Below are 16184 nucleotides of genomic sequence, written 5' to 3' on the forward strand. Positions count from 1 at the left end.
ATTCTAGTCTAAGCAGTCTAGCTCTAGCGCGTAGGTGATCTGGGCCAAGAATTGCTTGGAAAATGTGACCTTTATAGAAATATCTTTGCTTAAACGAGGAAACGGAAACCGCGAGTGCTGGCCGTTCCTGGAACAGCACCCTCGACCTGCTCGCCGCGGTCCAACTTCTTGTTAAGACGAACAAGCATGAAACGGAGGACGGTCGCCGAAATGATGGCAACAAAGGCAGTCGCACAGTTGACGGACATGGCGGTGACTAGAGATAATTGTTAGAGAAATAACGGTAAAATTCAAGGAATATAGACTTACTAAATCGTGGCTTGTCGCTATCGGGGTACATGTAACTAGCATAGATACTGCTAGCATTGCTGACACAGTTGATTGCGGCGAGTGCAGCAGCACGTTTAGACGCAGGACGTGGAAGAGTGTTCGAAATCCAGCCCAATGCAACAACGTATCCAGAATAGAAAGATGGCACCATGAGCATCATCGACACGTACCGAGGCGCAGTACCAGTGGTTGCGGCAGCGATGATAAACGCAGCGACGGAAACGTATAGAGGCAGAGTAACATGGAAGTATCGTTCTCCAGTACGATCCGAGTGCCAGGCGTTGAGAAATGCGGTAATCACAGCGAGACAATAGGGAGGTGCGGTCAGGAGAAGGGTTTCGATATTCCCGTAGTTCAAGGTTTGAACGACAGTGGGGAAGAAATTGGTGACGGAGGCAGAGGAGACGATGCAGAGGATCATCAGCATCTAGATAGAATTGACCATTAGTATTTACAAGCAGATTTACCATTCTGGATGTACGTACCAGAACCCAAGTTTTTGAATCGGTAAATGCGAGCTTGGCGCCATGTAGGAAAGATTGGTCCTCGCTATTCACCCAGTCATCCTCGCCAATATCTTCCTCCAGACGCCATGCCGCGAGGTCTTTCTCATCTTCTGTGAGCCAAGAGGTGGTACGAGGGAAGTTGGGCAAGATAAAAATCGAAATGAAGGCGACGACAATGGTGATAGCACCCTCGATAATGAACAACCAACGCCTAAAATCGTCAGATCAGATTGACAGCTGTTATACATCAGAATGTCTTACCATGCACGGAGTCCCTTGACATTATCCATGTTACTGGTGATACCAGCAGCGATCAGCCCTGAGAAAGCCCCCGAGAGAAGAGAGCCAGAGTACAGCGCTGCAGTGCGGAAGCCCAACTCTTTTCGGGTGTACCAAGCACTGAGAAAGTAGAGACAACCGGGCTAGAAAAATTAGTCATTGTATCATCAAGACCAGGAATAGACATACAAAGTAAGCAGCCTCGACGAAACCAAGGAAGAATCGGACGACTACTAGACCAGCGTAGCTTTGAACGGCAGCGGTGAGCGTCGAGATAATACCCCATGCTACCATAGCCATAGGAAGGTAGATGGCGGGCTTTCCGATCTTGTTGAGAAGCAGGTTGGAAGGGACTATTTCGAATTAGTTGGGTTTTGAGTCACTCTTGGCGAGAGAATACTGACCCTGCATCAAAAGGTAACCGACAAAAAGGATACTAACGCAAGTCTTGGCTAGGTTAGTATAAGTCATACCCGGAGAAAGTCGATATCCTTCTTACAGCGTATTGATTCCCATGAAGTCCGAGGTCTGACTCGAGTCCTGCCAAACGAGCAGCGGCCTAAAAAGGTCAGTCGTTAATAGACTAATATGAATAACGTCACGAATATCTCACTTACAATGTTATTCCGATCCAGGTAGTTCAGAATGTACATAATAATCAGCATGGGGAGCAGGCGAAGATCAATCTTACGAACGAGAGCTCGCTCTGCTTTTTCGCGGTCCTCTGGTGATAAACCAGCGACATACGCCGGGGCCTCTTTCCGGGGATTAGGCTTGTTGGCATTGGCAGCTGTTTCGACATTTTCTGCGAAGGACTTGTCGACGTTTGCGATCTCAAGATCGCCCGATGGTCGAGGGGACATCTTCTCACTCGATAGTCTAGCTAATATGGAAAGAAGTAAAGGATTTGAGCGATTGGATAAGAGAGCGAATAAATTGCCCTGGCTATCTCCTATTGGAGATAAGAGAATACCGAGTCAAGCAAGGGGTAGGAAGGCGGAGAAAAAAACTGAATGAAGAAAGGAGTCGCAAAAAAACAAAGCCTGGGGAGCGATGTAGTACATAGGAAAAGATTTTTTTTTTTCCAGGCCGGCATACATTCAGTAGGCAGTTGAGGGTGGGATATGGGTAAAACGGTGGCGTCAATCAGCGTGGAGCCCCGAGATACGCAAGTTCGGTGCTTTGCGAGCTATTCAACCGAAGGCATCGGTGTTAGTCCGATATCACCTCCATACTCAGACTCTCCGAGGGAATATCCCCACTGGGGAAGAAAGGAAAACTCGGTCAGGTCGGTAAACTGGGGTTAGTTGGTTAATTGAACCCCGGCCGGGTCTATCCTCGGCCAATAACAAAGCCAAAACGGCCCAGGAACGGGGCCCCCGGCGCGGGGGAAGACCGGGGAGAGTGAAATACGGGGTCCAGGTCCCTGTATTCTTGCGGGGAGCTGAGCCAGTTGCACACCGCGCTGTCGGGTTCAATGGTAAGATGCCATGGCCGAGTTTTCTCGGTTGCACCCGCCAGGGAAATGATCTTCTCCGTCTCGTGGGGGTCGTGATTCATGCAGAAGACCCTGGTTTCTCGGATCGAGAATGGAAGGGGCCGCTAAGCCAGGTTAAGCAAAATAATAGCGTGGGGGTGCACATTAGTGGTCAGCGTGACAGCCAAGTCTTGCTTTCGGGGCTTATTTGCTTGGTGTTCTGCGCAACGGTGGCGTGGTGAGCCCCATCTTTGTCGACGTTATTGGTGCACGATGTGCATTTGGAGAATGAAGCAGCAAGTGTAGACCGGGCTATCCGGGTCGAGATGGAAAAGTTGCTATTTTTCCTCAAGGCCTGGGACACAGAAATAACGTACTAGGCTGCCGAGAATTTTTTAACTTTTTTTTCCCATTCAGGAATGGTCGTCCTAGATGATTTGATTGATGTACGGAATGTGCTTGATGTTTGGGCGTCTAAGGAATTCGTCGGCGCGAGGGACAATCGGATCACTCCGACACCGTGCAGCAGCCCAACCGAGTCAATGGTCCGGTTCCATAGCCACCCTTTAGTGCATTCCATCTGTGTTCAAGACTGGACCAAGTGGTGCACCATTATTGCTTATTACTGAAATTTAAGTAAGAAGCTGACATGGCATGGCAACATATGCATCTGTACCCGAAAGCTTCTGGCAACCCTTGGCGGCAGCGAAGTTGATGATGGGTAGAACATCCCAGCATTATTTATTAATAATCGATCAGACTGATAATGAAATCTAGAATACAAAAAGTGATTCTGATCCACCATGGCATGGCCATCTAATCTAGAGCCAAGAGCGCAAGACCTGCGATGGCAACCGAGACAATGACCTGAGCCAAGCCCATTGGACGACCCAACGATTCACCACCATTGAATGCTGGTACATTGGATGTGCCAGTAGAGGTCGAGGAATATGGCAGAGTAGTGGAAATAGAGAGTGTAGTTTTGCTTCCGCTATTCTTCGAATGCTCTTCTGCGTTAGAGGAAAGAGCTTGAGTAGTATGGCTCACGGGAACAGAAGAAGACATGCGGGACGAAGGAGTTGATACAATCTGAGTATGAGCAGAATACGTGGCAGTTGCAATTTCAGACAACGTGCATATAGACTCGCCGACGAGCAGCGTTTCCGTCACGACCTGGGGAGCAGCTGGGTTGGCAGAACAGCCAGTTACTTCAGGAGGGCAGGAAGTTATTGTAGCTGTGCGGGTACTGAGGATTGGTGACACGGAGACGGAAATTACGGGGCTGTCCGTCGGGAGGGAAGTTTCCTTCTCGGTAACCACGAAAACGGTAGTTGATGCCGCCAGCTCGGTGGTAACGAATGTGGTTCTTACGGAGCCTGGACAGTCGTTGCCGCCCGATAGACAGGCAGTTGCGGTGACTGTGTGAGGGGTGAAAACGGTCAATGTCGTGTATCGTTCACTAGGCTGTGAGATATCCTGAGGGACTCCGGTAGAAGCAGCCTGCGCAGTAGGTTCATTTCCAGATACGGGACAGATTGTAGTCGTTACGTAGATCGTCTCAATTGTAACATATGTGGTTTGTGACCGTGCTGGACAATCTGCGACATTTGAAGGACAGGCGGTGATGGTGGAGGTACGGGTGCTGTAGATGGTAGAAGTTGTCAAAGCAACACTGGTAGTTGTGGTATGGCCGGAAGATGTCGTCGGGGGGAGATCAACAGGCGAAGAAGGTGTCGAAGCAGGTCCCAGAGGACTTGTCGTAGTGCGTTGTTGGTTTGATTCTGTCGAAGTGACGGTCGTGGAGACAGGAGCGACCGCGGAAGAGGACGAGGGAACAGATGAAATAGTTGATGGACTAAAGATCGAAATGCCTGATGGATTTGAGATTGGAGAGGTAGATTGCAACACCGTGCTTGTCTGGGTAGATGTGGTTGCTGTGAGAGACGTTGATCCTGTTGGGATTGAAGGAGTTGATGGTTTGACAGAACTAGAGCTGTGTCCGATAGACTGACTTGACACTGACAACACAGCTGTGCTTGAAGTCACAGGGGTGGTAGTCGGAGTGTGAGGCTTTGCTAGGGATGAGACAGAGGGTGTTTGCGTAGAGATTGACGATGATAATACGGACGAGGAGCTGGGTATAAGAGGTTTGCTTGTTGGTGTCAATGCAGCTGAGCTTGAATGACCAATAATTGACGAGGAAGCAATGCTAGAAGCCGCGCTTGATGGCTTTGGTAATGATGTGGATATCGAAGTAGATGTCGAAGTAGATGTCGAAGTAGATATCGACGTTGGTGTTGCAGTAGTGCAAACTTGTGTGGTTGTTTCAGCAATCAATTTGGCGTTATCCAAGTAGAGGTTGAATATGTTGTTGGTGTGATATGGTGAACAAACCGCGTAAAAGCCAAACAAAGCACTACTGCTTGTCGCAGTGAATGGGCCGCTCACAGTGGACCATTGGCTGTACCTGTTGTAAGACGTTCCAGCTTTGTATTCGATGAGGTTGGCCGTGGTGAGAGCGTCGTGGTAGAGGTAAATATTACAAGTCTCTTGAATTGAATATGTTTGGGAGACAGATGGCAAGAAGTCGATAGAGGCTTGATATGTAGTGCCAGGTACCAGACCTGATACCGACTGGTAGACGTACCAGTATGCGTATTGGCCAGGAAGCAATCTATAGCCCCATTAGCATACTATATGAGCCAACTTCATCCGGTGCGGATATTCATACAGCGCATGAGAGCCATCGGTTTCTTGTAGGGTCGTCGTCGAGGCTGCAAAGCTGTATGTCCATGAAGACGTGCCGTCCTCCCAGGATGGATTGGAGAGAAGATTTGTAGAAACAGTTGTGTCGGTACAGGTTACTTGGCTGGTCGTGCTGCTGGAACTTGAACCTGAAACGGCTTGTCCAAGGCCTGTATAAAGAGCGACGGAAAGCCACCAAATCGGGGAAGCCATATCGAAGATGAGAAACACGTAGAAGCCAAGTGCCTGAATGAGAGTCTTGAAAAAAGAAAGCCCCTTTGAAAGACACGTTGCAGGGGTGTTGGGTATTTTTTATGCTCCGAACCCGGTGCTAGATCTTGATCTCTATCAAGGTGGCGTAAGATCCTGGTCGGCAACTTTACTGCTGTTGTGGCCCATGACCTGATGCTTCGGGTGGCGTTTCAATAGTTCTTGGGGTGCGCCCAGGCGAAAGGTTGCGTTTTCCGATTGTCCAATCACGGACAGCAGTTCACTCTGGGGAGACAACAAGCTCTGTTCCTTGACCAGGCACATGTCTTAGACCACCGGCGTTTCGCAGATCCACTATTACTACACCAAAGATTAGTCCGCAATAGGAGGCCTCTTTTGGCGAGATTGGTTGGACTTAAATTCCCGATTTCGACCACAACGCTACTCGTAGTAGGGTTTTTTACCGACATCCTGAAGTCTTATTTGGTTGAACTGCGCCATTTCATTTGCCACGGGCTTGTTTACTCGCTTGAGATCGAGAAATCAGGGAAAGCTCTGGAGGCTTTTCCTTCTTACCTGCTGTTATCTTCCAATCGCTACATTTACCTAAAATTTATTGGGCGAGATTTTCCTCCAAACCTTGGAAACCACCTAACCAGCGCTTTCCCACCCCAAAATAAACAAACGCAATAATTTGAACTTCAAACCACGTATCCTGATCTACATGAACCCGAATCATGAAGTCAAATGTATACGAGTAGACTGCGAAAATGCAAAGTTTCTTTCTTAACCGAATGTGGATGGTAAGAGTCTGGCCGCAAAGTAAATTATTAAACAAATTGATTATCTTGTCGGAAATTCAGTAGGATATATTGCACCTGAGCAGCGGCCAATATATATATACATGAGCCCTTACTTGAATGAATCTATACGCGACTCTAAGTACCCGTAGGAATTGCTGGCATACCTAGGTAGTAGTTCCCAGGAACTCCAAGGGGATGGGTACGGCGCTCCATAGCCGCAATCGACCTAGTGTTTCTGCCATTGCAGCAGCATCCAAAAATTATTTCTTATAAGCGGATGTATATAAAGAGTCAAATACTGCCTATGCTGATACTAAATGCTTTAACAATCTCTTCCTATATAATCCCATTTTACTATATCTGACTTTATCTAGTTAAAACTTTGAAAGATGAAAACAGCCTGAGAATTACAATCAATGGCATATTTACTACGAGGTATATCATTTAGCTGGATCGGAATAAACCGCGCGCCAAGATATTGGCACTTGGGCATGACACAGACCTGAGCCCAGGAGAGGAACACAAGTCGAGGCGGCTCGAGGCCCTAACTTTTCGGAAAAAGCCGCTAACCACTCCCGTGGATGACATTTTCCCAAGCCCCGCACTTCTAGGCGTTGAACAAACTTGAACTTGGTCCACCTTTCCTCGCAGGGCGTCTCGCCGTTGGTACCACTAAGGTTGATCTTTAATCATTCCTGGCTAAGTCCTCGCACGAAGTATAGAAGCCTTTGGTCTTATTTTTGCTATCTAGCTACTTACGCCCTGACTCACTTTTTGAATTATCATCTACCTTCCTTCGTGATCAATCTGGAGGTGAAGGTGAAATTGTGTTATTCATACTGTGAGCAATGGTGGGCGTACCACGCAGTAAAGGCTGTTTAGTATGTATCAAACGGCGGATCAAGGTAAATGTGTCTTCTACGAGAAAGAAAACATTGATCCTATCAATAATCATAAAATAGTGCGATGAATCGCGCCCAGGGTGCCAGCGCTGCCAAAAAAGGGGCACGCCATGCCCTGGATATACGAAGGATCTGGAACTCCGCTTTTATGCCAGAACGCCTAGTGGAAGTGCAGCTAAACCAACCACTGATCAAAAACAACTGATATCCGCGGTCAATACGCCAATCGATGGAATGGTGGCGCTAAGTCTGACCGGTAAGGCTATTGCCCAGGGATACCGTGAGGGCTTTTGTGGCTTTCTAGAAGCCAATTTCCTGGGCCAGTACTATGGCTACAGCACCCGTGTTGATACAAATTGGTTTGATGTGGCCCTTAAATCCCAGGAAACGACTGGAATGGCATTCGATTGGGGTATACGAAGCCTTGGTGCTCTACATATTGGCCGCTCACAAGGCAATGATCAATTGGGCCTCGTTAGCCGAGAGATATACGGCCGGGCTTTAAGCCAGCTAATACGAACCCTGAGACGCCAGACTATGGCTGTCACAGACGATACCCTTGGTGCCGCCATTCTCCTAGGGGCATTTGAGATGATTTGCTCGACAGGGCATAATTCGTGGATGCTCCATTCCCGTGGCATTTCGTATCTTTTTCAAGCACGAGGAGCCAGGGCCCATGTTCAAGGGCTTGGCCGGACCCTTCTCGTATCCTTTCGAGGCTTTCTCGTGTATGATGCGCTAATCCGCCGTGAGCGGTGTTTCCTAGAAGACAAGGAGTGGGGGTCGATAATCCCGGACATGATTAACGAGGACAGGCGACGCGGCAAAGCTAGTCGGCTAGGCGAGTTGATTGAATACGCATTTCATGAAGTAGCTCGCTGTCCAGGCTTTCTTGCGACAACGCATGCTCAAGTCGCATCTGCACATATAGTTGATACCGAAAGAGAATCCCTCATAACCTCAATTTCTGATTGCCAAAGGGCACTCCTCGAGTATCATTCCGAGGGAATCGCCGCTATGAATTCTCGTCAGCAACCTTATAGTACAGAGGACCGGGATTTCTTTGGACCAATTCCCAGTCAGGTCCATATTACACTTGGAGGCTTCTCCTTGCAAGGAATGGGTTCAGCCATTGCTTTACTCCAGCAATTACTTGTGACCTTGAGCTCCGACAGTTTACGCAGAGAGACTTTGCGAATTTGTCCAGGCATTCAGTACCATCAAACCCAAAGCGAGGATGTCAGATCTCCGTTTATGATGAAATCGTTCAAATTATCGAGCTGCTCTGGCAAGCCTTCACTCTCCGAGGAACATGAGGCAACACATACGTGGTTTGATCGAGTCTCAATGATGATGGGAATGGTAATGGATGCATAACAATTTTAATTCCCGTGTCTTCCTCTCCTGTGGATTTTGCATATAGCTGGACACATGCCAGGTTTAGTTGTTGAAGATGAATGCTTGATCGGGTGATATTAGACATTCAAGATTATAAATGAGACCCAAGGGCCATCATGTGGCTAGCTCGTAGCGGTTTGAAGTTGAAGCCATCTCGTGTATAGTGTTGCGATCTAGTAAGCGGGTAATTATTAGAAAGTTATAGATTAACGCATACAAACATTTATTCACAAATGACAAGATCAGGAGACTGGCAGCGACTATGTGGGCCACAAGTCGGGCTCCGGCCCGTCACAACGGTCGGAACTCGCGGATCTTGATGCGGATAGGGACGCACCCGCGGGCCGTATATCACCAAGCTAACTATATCGGATATATTCTAGTAATATCTCACAGGGGGTGGCCTAGGCTCTCATTTCTTCTTTTGCCACACTAACCACACGTCAGGGCCCAGCCATTCGATCCGAAAGCGCTGAATAGTCAATCTATATTGTCACGTTGGTTATGCACTCCCGAGGTCATTCCGTGGTTGGACCAGGTTGAATGACATCACGACCTAGTATGTAAAATATAGCTGATTGGCTGCCGTCTCTGACTATTAACTTCTAGAGGAACTCTATTCATGACAGCTAAACATGACATCCACCGCCTTCGATAGGAACTTGAACTTTCGAGTTAGGAGCTCCGCCCTTCTTTGCTTCCTATTCTTGACAGTCAGCTTGACAGTCATGATCACAGATTTATGTGCCTATATCCGAGGCCATTGCCGCTAGTAGCATTTTCGCAACCATGCCTAGACGATCAGGATCGAGCCTTGCTTTCGAGGAGGCTGGCCATACTATCCCTGACGACGGCAACGGAAGCATTCCATATGCCTTCAGAGAGGTACAGCAGTTCCACCAAGGCCTTCACCAGCGCCACGTCCAAATGATTGCATTAGCTGGAACAATTGGAACTGGTTTGTTCCTCAGCTCTGGCCAAGCAATTGCAACTTCAGGTCCTTTGGGTGTCTTGATTGGTTATACTATCACTGGTCTCGCTGCTTCTAGTGTCGTCTCTGCTGTGGGAGAGATGGGTTCTCTAGTGCCCCTTAGTGGAGGTGTTGTTCGCTATGCAGAATATTTTTTCGACCCTGCACTATCATTTGCTGATGGATGGAACCAGATATACTCATATTTGGTATCTGTTCCCGCAGAAATTGTTGCTGCGGCCGTGTTGGTTGAATTCTGGATTTCAGTTAACAACGCAATATGGATTACTGTATTCGGACTGCTAATGCTCATTACGCCACTTGTGTTTATCAGAATCTATGGAGAGATCGAGTTTTTCTTCTCTATGGTGAAGATAGCACTCATTATTGGGCTAAACATCATGGCCATTGTGATTTCCTGCGGAGGAGGACCAAATGGTGAATCTATTGGATTCAGATACTGGAGAGATCCAGGGCCATTTGTCCAGTATTTAGGTATACATGGTTCTTGGGGTCAATTTCTTGGCTGCTGGTCATCCTTTTACAATGCAGTCTATGCATACTCGGGAATTCAGAATATCACTGCTGCTGCTTCTGAGCTAAGGTCACCAAGGCATTCAATTCCAAAGGCTACTAAACGGCTTTTTATTAGAATCTTTGCTTTCTATGTCCTGTCAATTTTCACAGTTGGCTTGATCGTCCCATCCAATGATCCCAAGCTTCTTCAAGGAAATTCTAATCACCCTACGGCTTCTCAATCACCATTTGTTATTGCTGCCGAGAGTGCTGGTATCACAGCTGTACCATCGATTATTAACGCTGTCATAATAACCTCAGCTTGGTCTGCTGGCAATGCGGACATACTTTTTGGGTCTCGAATTCTCTTTGGCATCTCAGTTCTTGGACATGGGCCCACAGTCTTCCAGCGGCTAAATCGATTTGGTGTTCCTTATGTTTCTGTTATTCTTTTTGGGATTTTTATGAGTTTGGGATATATGTCACTCGACGAGTCCTCCAGTGCAGTTTTTAGGTGGTTACAAAATGTTGTAGCTGTCTCTACCCTGGTGGACTGGGGTATCATCTGCATTGTATACCTCCGGTTTTACTATGGATGCAAGAAACAAGGGATCAACCGATATACGGAGCTTCCTTGGGCGGCCCCTTTTCAGCCCTACTCCACCTGGGCCTCACTTATATTGTTCATCCTTTTACTACTTACTGGTGGGTATAGTGCATTTATACCCGGCCACTGGAGCACCGAGACTTTCATCTCATCCTATATCAACATTCCGATAATTTTGGTGCTATACTTTGGCTACAAACTCTGGAAGAAGACTACCATTCGTCCTTTGGAGGCAATTCCAATTTCTGGATTTGTGCAGTTTTATCTCTGCCAGGAATATCCAGAGCCCGAGGCCAAGCCTAAGAAGGGTCTCCAAAAGTTCAAAATCCTGTGGTCATAGGTTCGGCTGAGAAATGATAATTGGTAAGTAGCTTATAGCACAACCATGTTGTGGATTATGCTGATATTTGACAGAAACGCTTCAAGTTGGCAGATGTCGAATGCCAACCAACTGGTTTTAAACCTTTGAATAATCCACATCACAATTAATGTAAAAAAAAGCCCGGGAGCTAAAAACCCCCGTTTCGCCACTACCCACCGTCCACTAGAATAACGATTTATAATTGGCGCTGGAAATATCACTCGCCACCAAGCTATACATAATTCAGGGGACTTTATCCATCATGATACTAATTCTCATACTACTCCGTCCGGAGTAGTAATCCACAAAAGTAAAAGGAAAGAAAAAGCTCCACTACCCCTGACGCACAGAGCATCTGTTTCGAGCGCTAGGACCTCGCCTCGCCCCATGAAATTGCACACGCGCAAGCTCAGGGGTATTTCTGCCAATTGAACTTGAATTTTATGCAGGCGATGCAGGTACTCCATACTCGTACATAGTGCTAAGTGCGGAGTACATGACAGCGCATTCTATGGAGTCCCGAGGTCGGCCGAGGTTAATAAATGATGCAAAGTGTACGAAGTATACGGAATATAGAGTAGACATGGCAGGGTCAAGTGATTTATTTAGCAGTAAAGAACGCCATCGGATCGATCTCGAAAACAACGAAGACAGAACACCGGACAAAGAGAAAAGGAAAAAGATCAAATATTTTGTCGATGCAGGGCTCAACCGCCTCACCATGCCTGCATTGAATCAGGGGATGGATGAAAGGAGAGGGTGGGTAAGAAGCCGAAGAGGATACAAATAGAGGAGATGCTAGATGGGCGCAGATGCAAAGGCTCGGGTTGCATTCAGACGAGCTGGATAATGAGAAGGAAAAGAGAAGAAAACGGCGGGCCCAGAGACATGACCATGGAGAGAAAATGATGTGCTAGAAAAAAAAAAAGAAATTGCCCAGTTGCCCACGCTCCCAATATTCGATGACAATGATTTCAGATGCATGCGGAAAGGACAGAAGCTGGCGAGGAGGATGGAAGAGCAAGGCAAGAACCAGAAAGAGGCAAAAGGGGAGAAAAAATAGTGAGATGAACAAGAACCGCCGCGCCCGATAGATGTTAAAGGGGGGAAGGGGGACAACATTCATTAGATCAACGCCAAATGGCGAGGGTCGAGGCAGAAAACGGAGGGCTGCGGCATGAAGACAACCAAGATTTGCAGACAAGCCACACCATTTTGTTGGGCGCATAATCCACGACCACGAGAAGAAAAGGAAAAGAGACACCGGAACGAGGGTCGGCATTAAATGGAGACCGATAATCCGTCGATATAGTCGATCACCCCCACACGCAAATAACCATCAAACACCACCAAATCGCCGAAGTTTATGCAGATCTATGGACAAGGATGCAAGACTTGACCAGCGGGAAGCTGGCCACGCAAGAGAACCCCGGCCAGTTTCAAATGAAGTGCGTGTAAATCTTGGAGTTTTCGTGAACCTCCATCTCCTATTAATCATTGTTAGCCTGGGTCTTGGTGCTGAGGATTCTGTCGTATCGTGCTGTGGGTGCCTTACCATTTTGAAATTGTTAATTTCCTCCCGGATCTGTTGGGCAAGCAGAGGAGTGAGGCGGTTGCAAGTCGCAATTTCACCTCGGCGGTCATACTCGCCACTAGGCCAGGTGTCATGAAACTGGATGCGAGGGCTGAAAGCGATATTCCTCCCAGCCACCGACTGGGGAGTGATGGGGGCGCTCTTAGCGTCGGTAGAATTGTATCGTCCACCTTCGGTCAGGAAGTAGTCCTCGCCCGCAATCTTGACATGATCAGTCTGACGGGCTCGTCCGGACTCATCGGGGGTAGTCGGGGCACTGGAGTGCGGTGAATCGTTGCCGTTCAATGCGTGTGCAGGCGACGAGACACCCAGATCGGAATGCGTTTTCTTCAAAATGCCCCTCTTGATACCGCCGAGAATAGCGGCCCGCTCCGAGTCTCCACCGATAATACTCTTGCGAGTTGGGGGGGATAGGATCCGACACAATTCTTTGATCTCGTTCCCGAATCGAGGCAGATCGCCTAACATCCAAGTTGCTGCCATCGCTCACCTTGGGGAAAACAGTACCGCCTCGAGGGAGGTCGGCCGGGTCTGCGTTGACTGTGACGCTCTCTCGCTCTGCTTCAACATTGACGACGGAGATTTCGGGGGTGATGGGGTTGATGGCACCCTCGACATCGGCGACAGACTTGGGACGAAAGAGGCCGACCAAAGAACGACCTGACTTCTTAACGCCTTTGCCCATCTTACGAAGCATCATGGACGCCGACGAAGCAGTAGATGACACAGACAAAGCATCGGTTGACCGAGAGAAGAGACCTCCTTGAGTGCTATAGATACTTTCGCCTAGACCACTGGCTTCTTGCTGGGCTGCGATGGCTGCTTGTTCCTCTCCAAGTTCTTCCCGAAGGGCCTCCTGGCGAGCCTTCTCGGCCGCAATGGCTTCCCGTTTGGTAGCATTGGATTGCTTCAGGAGCTCAGAGGCACTACCAAATGAGAATGCACGTCGCAAACGTGACTTTCCAGGCCTCTTCGAAGATTCATTTTTAAGTTCCGTCAGGCGTTTAGCGGCCGGCGAGTCGGCTGGCGGCGAGGAAGCAATGTTTTCTTTATCGTCGGTCTCGTGTTCGGTGGTTGGGGAATCGGGAGTTGTGGATGCGGGCTGGGATAAGGGAGAAGGCTTGGCCACTCGTTTTTCTTCGGGCTTGCCAGTCTTGCTATTGACAGAGCTAGTTTCGGGCGATGATCCCTCGCGAACCTGCAGTAGATATCGATTAGATTTTGAACTCTTTTTTCCCTCTCTCCCTTGATTGGTTTGGTGTGAGCATTGCTGCTTGGAGGTACGTACCGATGAGGTCGAGGAATTTGCCGAGTGTTGACTTCCTGAGCTGGTACGGTGAGAATGGGATGAACGGGGCCGCTGGTTCGCTTCGAATGAGATAAAGTCGTAGGGACCAGACAGGGTTGGCGGGGATGAAGAAACGGGCAGTTGGAGGTTTAGGTCAGGGTATGTACTGGGGTCCATGTTTCCTAAACTCCGACGGCGGTACCGTTTGGCCATATCTGGTTGTTGCTTATCCGCATGAGACGTATCATCCGCACTTAAACCTCGATGATGTGGATTGTATCGCGGGGTACGAAGGCCCGTCGTAGCATTTGTCTGGTCATCTGTTGGAGGAGAAACCGGGGACGACGCCGGGACCGGTGATTGTGAACGAGCCGTTTGATTAGGCCGGCGGTAGCGGTTTGGGGATGGCTTGGCCGAACCAGCGGGGGAAGAGATGGTCATGACGGAGGGAGTAGGAAGGTTGGCGGTGGAGAGGGGACGGAGAGGCTGGTCGGGCCTCGGTTGCCTAGAGAGGGGAGGGCACTGTCGTCCTTGGAGATGTGGGAGTGAAAGGTAGGGTTGGAGGAAGTTGATACAGAACCAGCTGCAGGATTGACGTTTCGCGAGGCGACACCGGCATATGAGGGATTCCCTTGACCGTGAGTGATGACGGGGGCGGAGAAGGTACGGTGCTCCGGGCGAAGATGGGGGGGACCAGGACTGGCGATGTTGAGTGTTGGACGACTGAGCCAGGTTTGAGGTGTAGGCGTAGGGGGCCACCACGGGGTTACCGGCTCGATATCCGCCGGTGTTGCTCGTGTTAAAGGAGCCCCACGACGACATATTCTGGTAACGAGAGGCCGACGACTGGGATGAAGGGCCGACAAAGGTGCCCGAGGAGGAGGAAGGACGCGTTTGGAGCACAGGAACCGTGCCACTCTGTTGGGGGATCGTTTGAACCAACGCAGCCATATTGTTCTCGGTGTCAACGAGTGTCAAGAGGAATCACACGAGTGTCCCGGTCGGACCAGACTCTCGATAATGCAACTCGTGGAAGAACGGGGGCACCGATGGAAAATCGTCAAGGACGAAATGGGGCGGGTTGCTAAGACGGAGGAGATGTCAGTCGGTCATGGCGGCATTTGAATGGTTGGTATGAAAAACAAATTTGAAGTTGAAGGTGAAGGTGAAGATGAAGATGAAGATGAAGATGACGATCGATGGGAAGAAAAGGAGACCAGGCAGAGGTTGTGATTTTAATTTTTCGTGGATGTTGGGGGAGGGTGCATATGAGCAACGCGTCAGCCAGGGGGGGGGAAGAGAGTGAGGATCCTACCTGTTCTAAGTAGCGTGAACATAAACTATGTTGTACAACAATTAAAAAAAAAGGAGATGGGGAAGAGAGAAAGAGAGACGCTGAATGCGAATGAAATGCAGTAGACTCGAAACCAGGCGAGTTGGAAGAAACGAAAGGTGGTCAGATTTGGTGGTGGTGGAGAGGGGGAGACCGGAGACCCTCTGGGGTAAAGGGGAGAGAGAAAGTGTCGGGGGAGATGTACAAGAAAGAAAAAAGGGAAAAGAAAAAAAAGAAGGCCCCGAAGAATAAAACCAGATCCTTGGAAGGGCCAGAAAGAAGCCGTTCGTCTGGACTGGGGAAGGGGAAGATGGGAGAGAGGGAGTGGAGGAGAGGAAGAGAGGAAGAGAGGAAGAGGAGAAGTGGTGTGGTGACTGCTAGGAATAGGGAGACACACGGTTAAGGAGAGGTTATGCTAGGACTAGGATTACTTGGCATTCCTCCACTTTGGGGTTTTAGGGATAGAGAGAGAGAGAGAGAGAAAAGAGAAGAATATGATAAATAACGCCAGACTCTCAAGAATAGAATCCAACCGCTCAATCGTTATTTCCTCTTGTTATTCTACTTCGTAGTGTTCTGGTGTTCTCTCGGATGTATTCGCATGCCCCCTTAAACCTTTGGGGTCCACCCAATGCCAATCAGCTCCTCCACACCAACCACCCACCAGCATAGCCTTCTGTCAAAAAGTCCCACCTCCCACCACTCTCACCGGAAGTACGATGGTTCCTGCACATAGTCAGCTATTGCGGTCACTCTAGTTTGCTCTGGTTTACGTTTCTACTACTACTACAACACCGGTTCGGTTGTATATCTGCATCTACTCCCATTATCCCATCATCCCATCATCCCATCAATTTACAGCCAA

General features: G+C 48.7%; 6 protein-coding genes across 6 annotated transcripts; 2 read left to right on the plus strand and 4 right to left on the minus strand.

Moving 5' to 3' along the window:
- Positions 1-89: 89 nt before the first annotated feature.
- N7481_001755 (putative MFS transporter) lies at positions 90-1978 on the minus strand (the record flags this gene model as incomplete). Its single annotated transcript, XM_057260974.1, has 8 exons — positions 90-256; positions 310-757; positions 816-1047; positions 1098-1258; positions 1305-1468; positions 1520-1562; positions 1615-1674; positions 1733-1978. The coding sequence occupies 8 exons, from the start codon at positions 1976-1978 to the stop codon at positions 90-92; spliced, it is 1521 nt and encodes a 506-aa protein (XP_057125906.1).
- A 1430-nt stretch (positions 1979-3408) lies between these two features.
- On the minus strand, positions 3409-5550 carry N7481_001756 (uncharacterized protein; the record flags this gene model as incomplete). Its single annotated transcript, XM_057260975.1, has 2 exons — positions 3409-5139; positions 5287-5550. 2 exons carry the CDS (start codon positions 5548-5550, stop codon positions 3409-3411), a joined length of 1995 nt encoding a protein of 664 aa, XP_057125907.1.
- Positions 5551-5685: 135 nt separating this feature from the next.
- Positions 5686-5871, minus strand: N7481_001757 (uncharacterized protein; the record flags this gene model as incomplete). The annotated part of the gene is made up of 1 exon (XM_057260976.1): positions 5686-5871. The coding sequence occupies one exon, from the start codon at positions 5869-5871 to the stop codon at positions 5686-5688; it is 186 nt and encodes a 61-aa protein (XP_057125908.1).
- Positions 5872-7486: 1615 nt separating this feature from the next.
- N7481_001758 (uncharacterized protein) lies at positions 7487-8629 on the plus strand (the record flags this gene model as incomplete). Its single annotated transcript, XM_057260977.1, has 1 exon — positions 7487-8629. The coding sequence occupies one exon, from the start codon at positions 7487-7489 to the stop codon at positions 8627-8629; it is 1143 nt and encodes a 380-aa protein (XP_057125909.1).
- An 810-nt stretch (positions 8630-9439) lies between these two features.
- N7481_001759 (putative amino acid permease) lies at positions 9440-11083 on the plus strand (the record flags this gene model as incomplete). The annotated part of the gene is made up of 1 exon (XM_057260978.1): positions 9440-11083. One exon carries the CDS (start codon positions 9440-9442, stop codon positions 11081-11083), a length of 1644 nt encoding a protein of 547 aa, XP_057125910.1.
- A 1460-nt stretch (positions 11084-12543) lies between these two features.
- Positions 12544-14937, minus strand: N7481_001760 (uncharacterized protein; the record flags this gene model as incomplete). Its single annotated transcript, XM_057260979.1, has 4 exons — positions 12544-12591; positions 12660-13159; positions 13206-13896; positions 13987-14937. 4 exons carry the CDS (start codon positions 14935-14937, stop codon positions 12544-12546), a joined length of 2190 nt encoding a protein of 729 aa, XP_057125911.1.
- Positions 14938-16184: the final 1247 nt, after the last annotated feature.

The sequence above is a fragment of the Penicillium waksmanii genome (genome assembly GCF_028829765.1).
Source record: "Penicillium waksmanii strain IBT 27052 chromosome Unknown utg000002l:1.0-3326099.0:1.0-3328782.0, whole genome shotgun sequence".
Taxonomy (NCBI): domain Eukaryota; kingdom Fungi; phylum Ascomycota; class Eurotiomycetes; order Eurotiales; family Aspergillaceae; genus Penicillium; species Penicillium waksmanii.